Source organism: Pongo pygmaeus, chromosome 5 (assembly GCF_028885625.2).
Source record: "Pongo pygmaeus isolate AG05252 chromosome 5, NHGRI_mPonPyg2-v2.0_pri, whole genome shotgun sequence".
In the NCBI taxonomy this organism is placed as follows: domain Eukaryota; kingdom Metazoa; phylum Chordata; class Mammalia; order Primates; family Hominidae; genus Pongo; species Pongo pygmaeus.
The window spans coordinates 47,920,536-47,938,885 of record NC_072378.2 but is presented as its reverse complement, the minus strand read 5'-3'; the positions used below and the strand labels follow the sequence as shown (position 1 = coordinate 47,938,885).

At 36.2% G+C, this 18,350-nt stretch overlaps 1 protein-coding gene across 3 annotated transcripts in view; it reads right to left on the bottom strand.

Annotated features, from left to right (window-relative positions):
- CD2AP (CD2 associated protein) overlaps window positions 1–18,350 on the bottom strand; it is a 150,921-nt gene that overhangs the window by 81,375 nt on the left and 51,196 nt on the right. For all 3 annotated transcript variants that reach the window (XM_054491073.2, XM_054491075.2, XM_054491074.2), the window contains exons 3-4: window positions 14,763–14,916; window positions 3,848–3,948 (exon numbers count right to left, since the gene is read on the bottom strand). In XM_054491073.2, the coding sequence (XP_054347048.1) occupies window positions 3,848–3,948; window positions 14,763–14,916 (255 nt within the window). The remainder of the gene's footprint in view (window positions 1–3,847; window positions 3,949–14,762; window positions 14,917–18,350) is intronic.

The window sequence follows — 18,350 nt, the reverse complement described above, 5'->3', positions numbered from 1 at the left end:
CCATTTCAACCTCGCTGCTTGTTATTGTTCTGTTCAGCAAATGTAATTCTTCCTGATTTAATCAAGAAGGATTGTATCTTTACAGGAATTCAGCCATCTCCTCTAGGTTTTCTAGTTTTTGCACAGAAAAAAGTTCATAGCAGCCTTGAATGATCTTTTGTATTTCTGTGGTGTCAATTGTAATATCTCCTGCTTTGTTTCCAACTGAGCTTATTTGGATTTTCTCTCTTCTTGGTTAACCTTGTTAATGGCCTATCATTCTTATTTATCTTTTCAAAAAACCAGTTTTTTGTTTCATTTATCTTTTGTATTTTCTGTTTGTTCCAATTTTACTTAGTTCTGCTCTGATCTTGGTTATTTCTTTTCTTCTGCTGAGTTTGGGTTTGGTTTGTTCTTCTTTCTCTCATTCCTTGAGGTGACCTTAAATTGTCTGTCTGTGCTCTTTCACAGTCTTTGATGTAGGCATCAACTTTTAACTTTTAAGTTGACTTTTAAGTTAAAAGTTAGGTTATTAACTTTCCTCTTAGCACTGCCTTTGCTGTATCCCAGAGGTTTTGAAAGGTGTGTCACTATTGTTGTTCAGTAAAAAGAATTTTTTAATTTCCATCTGGACTTCATTTCTGACCCAATGATCATTCAGGGGTAGGTTATTTAATTTCCACGTATTTGCATGGTTTTCAAGGCTCCTTTTGGAGTTGATTTCCAGTTTTATTTCACTGTGGTGTGTGAGAGTGCTTGATATAATTTAAATTTTCTTAAATTTACTGAGGCTCATTTTGTGGCCTATCATATGGTCTATCTTGGAGAAAGAACATGCACTGTTGAATAGAATGTATATTCTGTGGTTGTTGTGTAGAATGCTGTATAAGTATCTGTTAACTCCATTTGTTCCAGGATATAGTTTAAATTCACTGTTTCTTTGTTGACTTTGTCTTGATGACCTGTCTAATGCTGTCAGTGGAGTACTGAAGTCCCCCACTATTATTGTGTTACTATCTCATTTCTTAGGCCTATTACTAACTGTCTTATAAATTAAAGAGCTCCAGTGTTAGGTGCATATATATATAGAATTGTGATACTTTCTTCTTGGACAAGGCCTTTTAAGATTATGTAATGTCCCTCTTTGTCTTTTTAAACTGCTGTTGATTTAAAGTTTGTTTTGTCTGATATAAGCATAGCTACTCCTGCTGTCCATTTGCATGAAATGTCTTTCTCTACATCTTTAAGTTTATGATTCCTTATGTGTTAAGTGAGTCTCTTGAAGGCAGCAGAGGGTTGTTGAATTCCTGTCCATTCTGCAATTCTGTATCTTTCAAATGGAGCATTTAGGCCATTTACACTCAACATTAGTATTGAGATGTGAGATACCATTCCATTCATCGTAGTATTTGTTGCCTATATACCTTGGTTTTTTTGTTTTTTGTCTTTGCTTTTTAACTTCCATTTTTGTTTTATAGGTCCTGTGAGATTTATGCTTCAAAGAGGTTCTGTTTTGATGTGTTTCTAGGATTTGCTTCAAGATTTAGAGCTCCTTTTAGCAGTTCTTATAGTACTGGCTTGGTAGTGGTGAATTCTCTCAGCATTTGTTTGTCTGAAAAAGACTGTATGTTTCCTTTATTTATGAAGCTAAGTTTTGCTGGATACAAAATTCTTGGCTGATAATTGTTTTGTTGAGGAGGCTCAAGATAGGACCCCAATCCCTTCTAGCTTGTATGGTTTCTGCTGAGAAATCTGCTGTTAATCTGATAGACTGTCCTTTATAGGTTACCTGGTACTTCTGCCTCACAGCTCTTAAGATTCTTTCCTCCATCTTAACTTTAGATAACCTGATGACAATGTGCCCAGGTGATAATCTTTTTGTGATACATTTCCGAGGTGTCCTTTAAACTTCCTATATTTGGATGTCTAGGTCTCTGGCAAGGCCAGGGAAGTTTTTCTGATTATTCCCCCAAATATGTTTTTTAAACTTTTAGATTTCTCTTCTTCCTCAGGAAAGCCAATTATAACCTGATGACAATGTGCCCAGGCAATAATCTTTTTGTGATAAATTTCCCAGGTGTCCTTAAACTTCTTATATTTGGATGTCTAGGTCTATAGCAAGGCTGGGTAAGTTTTTCTGATTATTCCCCCAATTTTTTTTTAAACTTTTAGATTTCTCTTCTTCCTCAAGAAGGCCAATTATTCTTAGGTTTGGTCGTTTAACATAATCCCAGACTTCTTGGGGGCTTGGTTCATATTTTCTTATTCTTTGTCTTTGCTGGATTGGGCTAATTCAAAAACCATGTCTTCAAGCTCTGAAGTTATTTCTTCTGCTTGTTCAATTCTATTGCTGAAACTTTCCAGAGCGTTTTGCATTTCTGCAAGTGCATCCATTGTTTCCTGAAGTTTTGATTATTTTTTATTTATGGTATCTATTTCATTGAATATTTCTCCCTTCACTTCTTGTATTATTTTTTTGATTTCCTTAAACTGGGCTTCGTCTTTCTCTGATGCCTCCCTGATTAGCTAAATAACTTACCTTCTGAATTCTTTTTCAGGTAAATCAGGGATTTCTTCTTGGTTTGGATACTTTGCTGGTGAGCTAGTGTGATTTTTGGGGGGTGGTAAAGAACCTTGTTTTGCCATATTACCAGAGTTGGTTTTCTGATTCCTTCTCATTTGGGTAGACTCTGTCAGAGGGAAGTGTAAGGCTCAAGGCTGTTCAGATTCTTTTTGTCCCATGGGTGCTCCTTTATGTAGTACTCTCCCTCTTTTCCTAGGGATGTGGCTTCCTGAGAGTCGAACTGTAGAGATTATCTCTCTTTTGCCACATAGCAAGTCTACCAGGCTCCGGGCTGGTACTGGGGGTTATCTGCACAGAGTCCCATGATGTGAACCATCTGTAGGTCTCTTAGCCGTGGATACCAGCACCTGCTCTGGTGGAAGTGGTGGTTGGGGCCGGCGGGCGGGGTATTGAAATGAACTCTGTGAAGGTCCTTAGCTCTGGCTGTTTAATGCACTATTTTTGTGCTGGTTGGTCTCCTGCTGGGAGGTGGCACTTTCAAGAGAGCATCAGCTATGTAGTATGGGGAGGAACAGGTGATAGGCGGGGCCTTAGAACTCCCAAGAGTATATGCCCTTTGTCATCAGTTACTAGGGTGGGTAGGGAAGGACCATTAGGTGCAGGCAGGGCTAGGCATTTCTGATCTCAGACTCTCCTTGGGGAGATCTTGCTGTGACTGAGCATTTGGGGTGTCTCCCAGGTCCTGCAGGAGCAGCTGGCTTCCTTCAGAGGGTCTGTGGGTTCTCTCAGCTTTCCTAACGTATTCCTGCAGTCGTTCTGGAGCAAAAGTTCACGATGTGAGCCTCCACATGCTGCTCTGTCTATCCCAGTGGGAGCTGCAATCTAGTCCTGCCTCCTGTCCATGATCTATTTTTAAAATATTTTAAAATCCCCTTCTAAGATATCAAAATGTAGGAAAGTATTTTTATTAATATTTGAATGTGATAATACAAACATGGTAAAGCTTTTAAAAAGATTTTGCTTTGTATTCCTTCTAAGGCAAAATTCCTTCTATTTCACTGCTTTTTGCCTATGGTAAATTCAGAATCAAAGAAAAGGCTTGTTTACATTCTTAACTACTTAGATTTCATTAATTTTTAGCTTTAAGGGGGCATTTTTATTCCTAAAGGCAGGAAATACAAATACATACATAAATACAGCAAGGATGAGTAAAGAAACTCTATACCATTTTTTTTTAAAGTGACAACAGTTCTCACAAAAGACTAATATTCTTACAATTAATTTTTCTAAAATCCACAGCATCAATTCCATTACTATTTTATCTGTAACACATTTTTTCCTTACCTCTTCATTAATATCAATAATATCTCCCACTTTCAGCACCAGTTCATCCTCATTTTGTGGAATGTACTCAAAAAGAACTTTACACTGACGCTTCTTGGTCTCTAAAGAAAGTAACATAATAAGAAATTAGATTAAGAATGATCATTTTTTAAAACAGTATATTTGCATGCCACGTTTATAGTCACAGGACTTATATAAATAAATAAAAACAGAACATATGAGCATTCTAAACTGCTAATCACAATCAGCCTTGGTTAGCTTTTTACCCCAAGCCCCACACTACAAATATTAAGCCTTCAGGCAACAAAATCTGTTTATACATCTTATCCCACCATTTACACAAAAGCAAAATATCCAAATACCCATTACCATTTTTGAGACTAAAAAACCGACAATAAAAGACACTTTTGGCACAACAAATTCATCATAGACAAGTCCTCTAGGCTAGTGATTTTCAGACTACCTCCTAATCAAGTCTGGGAATACTACTTAAAATTAGTACTTTTACGACTATAGAAAGAAGCAGTAAGATGTACAAATCTCAAATTTATTTTATCTTCTTTAATAACTATTTTCAGACAGCTAAAAATGAAACTCATTTATGTGAAGATAATTTTACTTTAGCTTTTCAAACAAGCTTCATTTATTCAGAAATGATCATTTATAACCATTCACGCTTGTGTTCTCAGCCTTTTTCAAGCTCTAAGAACTGAGAACTCAGACTCACTCCCATCTTCAAAAGTGAATCATTAAACAGCTATGGGTAGATAACCAGGAATAGTTGACTACTTCTTGATACTCAAAGTGTGTTTCTTAGACCAGCAGCAACAGTGTAACCTGGGAGCTTGTGAGATATGTAGTATCTCAAGCTCCACCCCACATCTACTTACTAGGAACTGAATAAAAAGTTCCCTCAAAATTCATATATTGAAACCCTAACACCCAATGTGTTTGGCAATAGTGCCTTTGTGGGGGTGGTAAATAGGGTTAAATGAGGTCCTAAGTGTAACACCCTAATGAGATAGGACTAGTATCCTTACAAAAGAGGAAGAGTCATCAGCCCACCATTGCCCTCCCCAACCCTCCAATACAAAGTAAAGACCAAGTGAGAAAACAAGGAGACAGTGGTCCTCTACAAGCCAGAAGAGGGTCATCACCAGAAACCAACCCTGACAGCACCTTGATCTTGGACTTCTAATCGTCCAAAACTGTGAGAAGATAAATCTGATGTTTAAGCTACTAAGTGTGTGGTATTTTGTTATGGTAGCCCTAGCAGACTGAATTTTGAATCAGAGTGTGCACTTTAACAAGATCTTAAAGGTGGTTCTCGATCTTGTACCCAATAATTCAGTCACCCTGATCTTTAATTCCTTGAAAATGGAATACCCTATTCCATCTCACACTTAAATGTACTGTTTCTTTTGTCAAGGAAATTTACTTTCATCCATGAAGCCCACCTTCAACTCATCTTCACTTCTCAGCTTAGAAGACACTCCCAAATAGCTTTCTTTTCCTTTTTTTTCTTTTTTCTTTTTCTTTTTTTTTTGAGACAGAGTCTTGCTCTGTTGCCCAGGCTGGAGTACGGTGGCGCAATTTCAGCTCGCTGCAACCTCCACCTCCCGAGTTCAAGCGATTCTCCTGCCTCAGCCTCCTGAGTAGCTGGGATTACAGGCGAGCACCACCATGCCCAGCTAATTTTTGTATTTTTAGTACAGGCAGGGTTTCACCATGTTAGTCAGGCTGGTCTCAAACTCCTGACCTCAGGTGATCCACCCGCCTCAGCCTCCCAAAGTGCTAGGATTACAGGCGTGAGCCACCACGCCCAGCCACAAATAGCTTTCTAAATTAAATACTCTTCTTTTGTGCTACTCTAGCACCCTGTATTTACCACCCCCTCTTCGCTTCTGTAATCCACCCAGCACCCAGCATAGGGACTGGCTTATTCTAAGTATCTGATATGGTTTATTTGTGCTGCTATAACAAAATACCTGACACTAGGTAATGAAGATAGTACAAATTTACTTCTCACTTTTCTGGAGTCTGAGAAATCCAAGATCAAAGTGCCAGCAGACTTTATATCTGGTGAGAGCCCTCTTGCTATGTCATCACATGTCAGAAGGGCAAAAAAGGGCCTAAGCTAATACCCTCCTGCCCTTTCATAAGGCACTAACCCATTCATGAGAGCACAGCCCTCATGACTTATTCATTTCTCAAAAAGATCCTACCTATTAATATTACCACAATGGAAATTAAATTTCAACATGAATTTTGGAAACAACCATAATTCAAACCACAGCAGTATCTGCTACATATTTTTGAATGAATTAATAAACAAATATCTAGGTCTAACTATATGGCATCATGGTCAACCGATATTATCACAAGAGCGTCTACATTCCATCAATAGCCTATCACCAACAATCCTAACAAGATTTTTCTTAATAATTTAAACGCACACTTAAAGAACAGAACTTGAGAAGAAAACACACACACTAGAAAAAAATTAGTGATAAAACTTGAATACATAATAAGAGTAAAATATTTAATATAAACTACAAACATTTCAAAAATTAGAAAGGACAGGTTTGCATTGGAGCAGATATGGAAGGCGTCAAAGAAGAAATAACAGTTATACAATGAAATATGAGTAAGATACAAGAAGGTGGGACAGATGTGGCAGATATTCTAGAGCAAGGAAAACAGTTTTACTAACAAAGTAGGATTTGGTGATACAAGGATTCTAAGGAGAGAGGACAACAAAGGAGAATTCTAAGAAGTAATCTGGACAGGAAGAATTTCACTGCATCAAATCATGATCTCCAAATAAACTCTTTGTAAAGAAAGATGTCATGCTACAACAGAAATATCAGCTGTACTGGAAGTCAGAAAACTTATGTTCTGGTACAGTTGTCATTATCTAGTTATTTCACTGAAATTCTCTAGGAATCAATTTCCTGGGCCATAAAATTACAATGCAGAACTAGAAAACCACTACAGTTACCTCAGCTCTGACATTTGTGGATCTATGAAATTGTTTATCAAGACAAAAAGTAATCTAACTTCACCCCCAAAACAACAAAAGAAGCACATTACATGCAACCAATAGCATGGAAAGGTACAAAACAGACATAACCATCAAGTAGATAAAATAATTGAGTCTTCAAATAACAAAGTTACATCTGTGTAAGTTTTTTTCCCCTTCCTAAAGCAATTAATAATTTGTATCTGATTTTTTATTATAGTTTTTATAATAAAAGAAGCCAAAGAAAGCAAACAGACTGGACGTGGAGGCTCATGCCTGTAATCCCAGCACTTTGGGAGGCTGAGGCAGGCGGATCACGAGGTCAGGAGAACGAGACCATCCTGGCTAACACGGTGAAACCCCATCTCTACTAAAAATACAAAAAAATTAGCCGGGCGTGGTGGTGGGTGCCTGTAGTCTCAGCTACTCAGGAGGCTGAGGCAGGAGAATGGCACGAACCTGGGAAGCGGAGCTTGCAGTGAGCTGAGATCGTGCCACTGCACTCCAGCCTGGGCAACAGAGCAAAACTCCGTCTCAAAAAATAAAAAAAAAGGAAAAAGAAAGTAAACAGTAACCATAATTTTTTAACTAACCTAGAGTTCACAGTAAAATTTTTCACATTTCACCTTTCACCAGACCTCATGGTAAATTTTTAAGTAATTTAAATAGTTTTTTGCGTGCTATAGGAAAACTTCTCATCTCTTGAAATATAAAGTCCCCAAATACCTTTGCAAGTTGTTCTAGTGACCTTGAGAAACTGTGTTCATTAATGTGTTATTTGCAGTTAGCACTTCATAGACAAGAGGCAAACAATCCATATTATTGAAAAGAAATGTCTATTTTGCTCAAGGTGCTCTTACAAGAATAAAATCCTTTCTTTCTGATAATTTCAGACCTGTTTTAAAATGTGGTTTCTTTTTCATGAATTTTAATATCTCTTAAAACTGGACTTAAGGTGAAATGGACTACTCATTAGCCCCTACCCAGGCAAGTCAATGAAGTCTGAGCAGCCTAGTTACATTTTACCCAAGAACTTTATTTCTTCCTCTCACACTAAGCATAATTTTTCCCAAGTAGTTTGTATTAACAGAATCATTTGCAAAAAAAGAAAAAAAAAAGATTCATTTACTCAAAGGAAGGAGTCACATTAGATAAAAACATCTAAATAGCTATTATTACCACAAACTATGAGTCATTTATTTTAAAAAGAAAAAATAATTCCACATTATTTCATATTTAAATAGGGTTCACTCATAAATTGTGGTGACTGCCTATACTGAATCCATCCATTAATTTAACTGCCAGAACAATTAAGGGGGGACTTTGAGATTTTTCACATTTCGAACTGCACAAAGTCAATAAATGTTAATTTCTATAATGTATCAGAACCCATGCTAAGCACAAAAAAGAGAGGTGTCAATAAAAGGATACATGAAATTAAGTCCATTAAAAAAAAAAAAAAACTGTAACTAGTATTTTGTTTTTGTTTTTGTTTTGTTTGTTTTTTTGTTTTTGTTTTTGTTTTTTTTGAGACAGGGCCTCACTCTGTCACCCAGGTAGTAGTAAGAACTCTGTTCACTGCAACCTCTGCCTCCCAGGCTCAAGCAATCCTCCCACCTCAGCCTCTCAAGTAGCTGGGACCACAGGCGCTCGCCACCATACTGGGCTAATTTTTTAATTTTTTTTGTAGAGACAGGGTTTGCCATGTTGCCCAGGCTGGTCCTGAACTCCTGGGCTCAAGTGATCCACCCACCTCAGCCTTCCAAAATGCTGGGATTACAGGTGTGAGCCACCACCTTCAGCTATTAGTATTTTCTTATTACAAGTAACCTTTAATACTTTCCAGTTCTACAAAAAAATTAATTGTACAAAAATTGTCTTCTAAAAATCATTATATAAGTAAAGCTACTAACAAGGAAGAGAATAAAGGAGGTACAGCAAAGGTGGAGACATACTGCATTTCTTTCATGTACCAACGCTGTTCTAAATTCTTCACATCTCCCACACAACAAAGCATTAACACTCACTATCTCATTTACCAATGAGAAAAAAAGGAAATAAAAAGTTAAATAATCCATCAAAGACCACATAGCTAGAATGAGGCAAAACTAAAATTATATCCACTTCTGGAATATTATGCCCACTTCTAAGCCTTCTATCTTTCCACTATAGTATGCTGTCTCCTTTACAGATTACATAGTACTTTGACATAGCTCATACAGTCTAGTCACACTGGATTTTTACTCCCCAAAAATACCATATACTTGCTTATTTCTGTGGGTCTGCCAAAGGCTGCATTTCTTCCTTGAATGCTATTCTCCCAATCTCCATGTGCTTGTATGTCCTACCTAAAGAAGAGCTTCAATACACTTTGCTTGACAACCCCAGTACAAAATTACCTTTTCATCTAAATTATCACTACACATATGTCTGTCATACAGTTCTGAGTATACAGTATAAAACACGAGAATAACTGTAAACATTTATCAAGCACTTACAATTACTTAACATGTTAATGCCTCTTATAGCCTATGAGAAAATTATGACTATCATCTCTATTTTATAGTAACTTGATGTTTGCCCCTGCTAGACTGTGAATTCTGAATCATCCTCCATACCCAGCTTTATGTGGCAGATTTAATTAATTGCCTAGACCAATACTGTTTCTCATGATCATACTACTCACAGATATAAAGGCATTTGACACACAAGAGTTCAAAAATGTCAGAAAACTTTACATGTTTAGTATTTTTTAAAAACAAAACCAAATTGTGTGAAATTTCAGACTCAGTAAGGTTACTGCCCTTGTTCTTTTTCTAATAAAACAGAAAATCTTTAATTTCTAAATGTGAGTCAAGAATAGTTAGGCATTTCATGTCTGAAAAATAGATGTAAATATTCAGATCAAACAAAGCTCTTAAATTATGAAACCATTTCTCACTGAAGACTGTTTTTAATGTTTCCATCAAATGCTAAAATAAGAGCATACCCCAATAAGAAGTGGGAGGTTGAATGCTAAAACTTTAGAAATAACAGCAAAAGGATTTTTGACCCAATTTTTGGTTGCAGTTGGCTCTGGAAAAAATATCTTCAGGTTTTATTAAAGCATTAACATTTATTTAACTAGTCCATTTTTAAAATAAATTACTTTCTCCACCAGGCGCAGTGGCTTACGCCTGTAATCCCAGCAACTTTGGGAGGCCGAGGCAGGTGGATCACCCGAGGTCAGGAGTTCGAGACCAGCCTGACCAACATGGTGAAATCCTGTCTCTACTAAAAATACAAAAAGTAGCCAGGCGTGGTGGTGCACGCCTGTAATCCCAGCTACTTGGGAGGCTGAGGCAGGAACCTGGAAGGTGGAGGGTGCAGTGAGCCAAGACCATGGCACTATACTCCATCCTAGGTGAGAAGAGCGAAACTCTGTCTCAAAAAATAAATAAATAAAATAAAATAAAAATCAATTTATTTCTTCAATAAGCAAATAATCAAATGTTAAGAGAAACACTGATTCGGCCATTTTACATGAATGATGAATGCATACATCATTTTCATGTAATGAATATTTCATTACATGACATATGTATCAATCAGCCATTCATACAGTTGAATCTTTTTAAAAAATTTTCTCGCCTGGAGCACTGGCTTGGGCCTGTAATCCAGCATTTTGGGAGGCTGAGGCGGGCAGATCACTTGAGGCCAGGAGTTTGAGACCAGCCTGGCCAACATGGTGAAACCCCATCTCAACTAAAAGCAGAAAAAATTAGCCGGGTGCAGTGGCGTGTTCCTGTAACTCCAGCTACTGGGGAGGCTGCAGTGAGCTGAGATTGTGCCAATGAACTCCAGCCTGAGACCCTGTATCCAAAAAAAAAAAAAATTCTCAGCCTTAGCAATAAAAAAACCGTAATGCTTAGGCCATTAAGTGAAAGGCTCAAACTGTTCAAGATACCTGCCTACTTTGCTGAGATGTTCTACTTAAGACACTCAAAATTTTAGAAAATCTTCATTATCACTATCATGAAGAAAAAGATAATGTGATCAGAGGTAAAGTATTATGTCTGTAGCATACTCTCAACTGATTCCATTAAAAAAGTATATGTATATAAAGATAAAGTCAATGTGAGAAAATGTTAACAGCATATGTAGGTGAAGGGTATACTATGTTTACTGCACAATTATTCCTTCAACTTTTCTAGATATTTTAAAATTTTCCAAATAAAATAGAAAGTTAGAACAGCCTACCCTGTTCAAGAGGGTATGGTGTTCTAACCCCAAGATGATCTAGTCATTTGAGTGGGTCTTTTTCTCCTTATCAGTCAGAATATTTCAATATCAAAGAGCCACCATGAACCAACATGCTCATTTTTTCAAAAGGTATGCTGCAAAGATGCATAGTCAGTGGACATAATTTGACAGCATTCAGAATGTTACTATTTTCTTCAGCACTGACTCAAAATAAGAAAGCACACTATTTGCTACCCAAATGTTTTATGGGAGTGAAGTAATGCGTAGACTGGCATTATTTCAACTAACTTTTCATGTGCAACATCATCCCTTGCAGTATAAACACTAGTGATCTATCAGTATCAATCTCAATGGCTCTTTTACACTCAAAATAATTAACTAGATGAAAAATCACTTCTGCTGTAGCATGAGTTTCCACTGCTAAGGAAAATACAATTAGCAAACACTATGTATTCCCTCACGTGTGCCAAGAGATTTCATCTGGTATCAATTTCTTCCAAATGTAAAGTGAAACATCTACCAATATTCCACGCTGACTGCTAATATTCTGATGCTGAAACACGTCAATTATTTACTCTCTAAACACAATATTTTACCATTATCTTTGTGGCTGATTTTACAAGGGTGTCAGAAGTAATGTGACTTGCAACCTGTTTTTACTTTGAGAAATGTACATTTGTTCTCTTCTCTGACTTTAGCAACTTACAGTAATCAACTTCTTCCTGAGAAACACTATTCCATGTTTGCTCTAAAAAAAATTAATACTTCCTTGTTTTACCAAATGAGCTACCACGCTTAGCAATGGATCATAGCAAAAGTTTTGACGGCTTCATTACTACCCCAAAAAAGCCAATATACTGGAGACTAGAGAAGAATAGCTCACTAGTCCAATCCACTTTTTGGATACTCAACATCATTATACTTATTTGAACCTCTCCTTTGTAGTCGCTTAGACAAAATTCAACACATACACAGATTCACTTTGTCTTGGCACACAGGGGTTTAAACTGAACATATATACTGCAGTGTTTACACTATCAACCTTACATTAATACAATGGTTTTGGGGTTTTTTAAATTAATATTAATAGTACTGGTTAGTTGTATCCTGCTACTATGTAACAATACAATGAGCCACTTTTAAATAAGTGATCTATTTTGGGAATTAGAGATATGATCCAAACAGTAACAAAAAAAAATCAAGTTTAATAAACATAAAATAATACATAAATGACAGGAAAACAGAAAAGCAAAAACAACCTGCATCCTGTTTTAAATGTTAGCTGACACTAAATGACCAATTTAGTCCTTGCAGCACATGTACTTTAAAAACAAGTTATGGAAGATCCTTAGGAAAAAAAGGCCTAAGCTTCCTGGCACCAACTGCATAATGATTTTTCCTTCTTACAAGAGAAAAGAATTTACATCCAGTGTTCTTATGAAAGGCAAAATTTACTGTATCCTTTCCTATTAGAAGATAAAGTGAAAAAATATTCAGAACCTTCAACCTCTTTGTCTAACCTCTACTTAAGAAGAAACTTATCCCTTTATAGCTCCCTAGAGTGAAAGGAAGTTGTAAATGGATTTTACTATGGACAGAGGTCATGAAAAAACCTCCCGTGGGCCTACAAATTCTCCCTCAGCACAGACATTCTATATAGAGGTTCAGCTGTATGATATAAAACTGTTATTTGTCCCCCAGTCTCCAAGCAGTTTCAGAATTCATCATCATCAGAACTGCTGAAACCGTCCACCTTCAGGCAATAATGCTAGAAAGCAGTATATATAATATGCAGATATTCCCTGGATACTGTATTTCCTTGAGAAACAAAGAACAAATAGAAACCTAGAATAGGTCTAAGTGTCATAAAATCTGTTTCATTTTTATGACAACCTGTTTTTATTTTAGGAAAATAATCAAAGGATGATGTAATCCAAAAGTAGAGGTTTCCCCAAACTTGACAGACGACAGCTTATGAAAGTAATAGACTGAGACATAAGGGGACTCTATAAAAATTATTAATAGCCTTACAATTACAATTTGGGAAATGTATGTAAACAAAATTTCTTTATTGTAGAATATTTTGTACTACAGGGATTTATACACCATAATTTCAAAGACATTAAAGTAAATGTGATTAAATACTCATTAACTATTAACCCATTTATGCCAGAGGCTGCAGTTTTTTTAATTTTTGCAATCAGACCTTGGCAATGACCTTGAACAGCAGGATAGTAATAACTCCTACATTCTTAGCATTCCAATAATGGGACACTAGGCATAGATGGGTTAAATCAAATTGACCATAGTAATAAGTATGCAATCTCTAGGCTAGCATGGTGGCTCACATCTGTAATCCCAGCACTTTGGGAAGCCAATGGGGGCAAATCACTTGAGTCCGGGAGTTCAAGAACAGCTTAGGCAACACGGCAAAACCCCATCTCTACAAAGAAAAATACAAAAATTAGCAGACGTGGTGGCACACACCTGTAGTCACAGCTACTCAGTAGACTGAGATGGGAAAACTGCTTGAGCCTGGGAGGTCAAGGCCGCAGTGAGCTGTCTCTGCACCACTGCAGCCATGACAACAGAGTGAGAGTCTATCTCAAAAAAAAAAAAAAAAAGTATTCAATCTCTGAAGGGTTTTACTGTGTTAAAACATTTGCTACATGCTCCTATAACACTGTAATTCTTTGTATATGTTTAATATTTTACACTTTTTAAATAACAGTTTCTTTTGTTTTTTGGAACAGAGACTGGAGTGCAATGGCAGAACTTGGCTCACCTCCCGAGTTCAAGTGATTCTCCTGCCTCAGTCTCCCAAGTAGCTGGAATTACAGGCAAGTTCCTCCATGCCTGGCTAATTTGTATGTTTAGTAGAGATGGGGTTTTACTATGTTGGTCAGGCTGGTCTCAAACTCCTGACCTCAGGTGATCCACCCACCTAGGCCTCCCAAAGTGCTGGGATTACAGGCGTGAGCCACTGCACCTGGCCTTAAATAACAGTTTCTTTTCCAAGTATGTAAGCTCTTTGAGAACAGTAATATTACCTGTTTTTTTTTTTTCTTAACCACTTTCTCACCAGCAGCAAATAAAACTCAAGAGTTTAAATGATCTTTCTGAAGTCATAAGACAGACTCAAAAAACCCTTATCTGATTTCAAATGTAATGCTCTCCTTCTTTGCCAAGTTGTTCCCCTAACATATTTACACAGTACCAAATCCTTACAAGGTGATCTGCAAGGCCAACCACCTTGGAAATGTTTATGTTCAGATGTTTAACAACTGAAGAGAAAGCACTATCAAAATTCTTGTATCTATGCTAAGAATCAGCAGATATTTCAGAATCCCACTAAATAAATGGTATTAAAATACAGTTAAGGTAAAATGGTAATCATTGAGCAGAGTCTGAAAGATAAATAAGAAAACAGAGCCTCATGCTTTAATTTATAATGATATTGATTTGTTATTGATTGCACATGACTAAAAATTAAGATTGACTACACAGGGCAATAACTAGTAACATGAGAATTTGCAGGAAGTTACTGTAGTTGTCTACAAAAGACTGAACTGATTTTTCTTAATTTAGAAACAGTTATAAAATATCCTTCTATTTTGATGTAATTATGCAGGAAAGAAATTATTTACATACTCTTTTTAATGTTTTTGGTTTGTGGATGTGGCTGAATTCCTCCAGCTGGAAGTCCATAGGTGCTTATTCGTTGTACAAGACTTGCTACATTCCCATGCCTTTCCCGTTTGATGGGCAAACTGTCATCCTTGAATTCCGTCTCTCTCTTAATTTCCTACAAAAGGGAAAATAAATAAAGAGGCAAGTTACGTTATATTTTTATATTAAATCCTCAAATAGCAAAAAAATAGCTACAGTAATTACTATATAAATCATAATATCAATAGTTTTCAACCTTTGCTCTGCTCAAACATATCTGAAGAATAAAACACATTTTGGTAACAGTGACTCATGAGTTTAAGTTTTATCAGAACTGGAGATGAAGATAAAGGAAAGAGAGGCTCAAACCCCACCCTCACCACCCACCCCAACTACAAAGAAACACTGAGATACAAAGACAAACAATAATTCAAAGTCAGGGGTAAACAAACTTTCTATAAAGTGCCAGATAGTAAATATTTTACAATTTGCAGACCATACACTTTCTGTTGCAACCATCAACACTGCTATGTGTGGTATAAATGCAGTCAGATATTTAAATAAAGGAAAATAACTATGTTCCAATAAAACTTTATTTATAGACACTAAAATTTTAATTTCAAATAATTTTATATGTCATATTATCCTTTTGATTTTTTCCAACCATTTATAAAATTCTCAGCATTCTTAGCTCATGGATCTTACAAAAACAGGTGGTATTCAGACTTGTCCTGTGGGCTGGTAGTTTAATAGCCCCTGATCTAAGTCATGGCTATAAAATAAGACATGTGAACCATCATGGAAAAGTATAACATTTTACGGGAAGACATGAAGACAAAAACAAAGTTATGCCATATTCAGTAACTGAAAACTCAGTATCATAAAAATATCAGTTCTCTCTTAAAATTGATGTAATATATCAATGCAATTCAAATATACAAAAAATTTGGAGTAGCAATTTAATAAGCTGTTTCTAAATTTATACAGAACAAAAGGCCAAGAACAGTGAAAATACTTCAAGGAAAAGAAAGCGGAGGGAGTTTTTGTTAACGAAAATACAAAGGAAAACTCTAACGATACAATTAGACAATGTGCTACTGGCATAAAGACAGACATACTGATAAATGAAACAAAATAGGAAATCCATAAACAGACAAACTAGATTTAAAACAGAAAAAAATGAGGAAAGATGGAATCTTAAAATACACTGTGCATGAAAAAGTTCCATATTTAATATGGAATGAAACTGGATACCCATCTCACACATTTCATATTAAAATTAACAATTTTAACTTGATATGGCAATTATTATGTGTGTGTGTGTGTGTATACATATATATACACATATATATATACACTTTTTTTTCTTCAGACAAGGTCTCCCTTTGTTACCCAGGTTGGAGTGCAGTGGCGTGATCATGGCTCACTGCAGCCTCCACCTTCTGGACTCGAGCAATCCTTCCACCTTGCCTCCCAAAGTACTGGGATTATGGTAGTGAGCCTCAGCGGCCAACCAAGTATACTTTTCTTAACCTTTACAAAAGAATACTTCTATTTCAAGTTTATAAATTCTTATGATTACAAAAGTATTACAGATTGTTTTAAAAGTATCTTGTGAAAAGGATTCTTTTTTTTTTTTTTTTTTTTTTTTTGAGAAGGAGTGTCACTCTGCTGCCCAGGCTGGAGTGCACTGGCGCGATCTCTGGTCACTGCAACCTCCACCTCCTGGGTTCAAGCAATTCTCCTGCCTCAGCCTCCCGAGTAGCTGGGACTATAGGCATGCACCACCACACCTGGCTAATTTTTGTATTTTTAATAGAGACGGAGTTTCACCATGTTGGCCAGGCTGGTCACAAACCCCTGACCTCAGGTGATCTGCCTGCCTCGACCTCCCAAAGTGCTGGGATTACAAGCGTGAGCCACCACACCCGGCCGAAAAGGATTCTTATAAAACATACTTCAAATACTTGAGAACTGATAATTTGCTAGTTTTTTAATATAGTGCAAAATAACTATTATGTACTATAATTATTACTAGCTATAGTTTTTTAAAAATCAATGTGGAACAGGAAAGAAAAGTACTGGTAACCTATCATTTCCACAAATTTGAGAGTTGTGCTGTTGTGGGAAACTGAGGACCAGAGAGACCAATATGGAGAACAGGAGGATTGTTTATTTAAGGTATGCACTGGCTCAGTGGATTCATATCCAAAAAGCTGAGCCAGTACATACCTTAAATAAACAATCCTCCTGTTTCCCCTCATACAGTCTCTCCAGTCCTCAGTTTCCCGTAACAGTGCAGTGCCCAAAAGGTGTACACATTTCATTAGTAATAATTCTGATTAAGAATAAATGTTTTCTCCTTCAGTTTCTGTGTATTATTTTTTAAACGACTAAATTGTTAAAATGTAAACATTTTTAAGTTACTTGAATCCAACAGTAAGAACAACTCTTAGGTCTTTCTTTTGGTGTAGGAGCATCATGAAATAAGGACTGAGACAATAATGGTGTTGTGTAAACCAAGAAAGTTTCGGAATCTCTGGCATAGCAATTGAAAATGAGAATTCTTAAAGAAATTTTTTACTCTTAAAAGCTGATTATCTTAGTATGATATCAAAACACATTTTTTTTTTGGTAGAGACAGCATCTTGCTATGTTGTCCAGGCTGGTCTTCAACTCCTGGGCTCAAGTGAGCCTCCCTTCTTGGCCTCCCAGGGTGCTGGTACTAGTTTTGCCCAGCCAAAACCCACAAATTTTAAAATAACATTCAGTTATATGTTAAAAAGGTAAAAAAGCTATTACCTTGTAAATAAGTTCTGGCAATATATGTCCACAAGTGTCAACCTAAATAAGACACTGAATGAATACTATTCCTTAATGAAATTCCTGGTTCAACAGACACTAAAGTAAATTTATATTTGTACTACTTGAAATAGTATCACCTTTCTGCTCTTTAGCATTTCCATAAACATTTATTGAGCACCTGCTAGTACCAGGCAGCAGCTAGGCATACAAATGTTAACAAGAGAGACTGTCTTTTGTTCTCACAATACTGTACACTTTACAAAAGAATACAGAAAATAACCAGGCAGTTAAAATTCAGTGTAATAAATATCCAAAAACTGAAAACAATCCAAACATCCATCAACAAGTAAATGAATAAACAATGGAATACTACTCAGCAATAAAAATGAAGAAGTTATTGATACACAAAAAATCCATGAATTTCTAATTCTGATTGAAAGAAGCCAGACACAAAATATACATGGTACATTAAAAATCTTAGAAAATACAAACTAATGTATAGATTAAAAAGCAGATAAATGGTTTTGTCGGGGTAGGATCACAGAAAGAGAGATGGACAGTAAAGCGGCACAAGAGTTCTTGATAAACACATAAAGCCTCTGCATCTTCATTGTGCCAGTGGTTTTATGGTTGTATACAATCGTTTAAAAACTTACTGAATTTTACATTTTAAATGGATGCCATTTATTGTACATAAATTATACTTCAATAAAGGTCGTTTAAAAAAAAGTTCATGATAAATGCTATAAATAGAAAACACCAAAT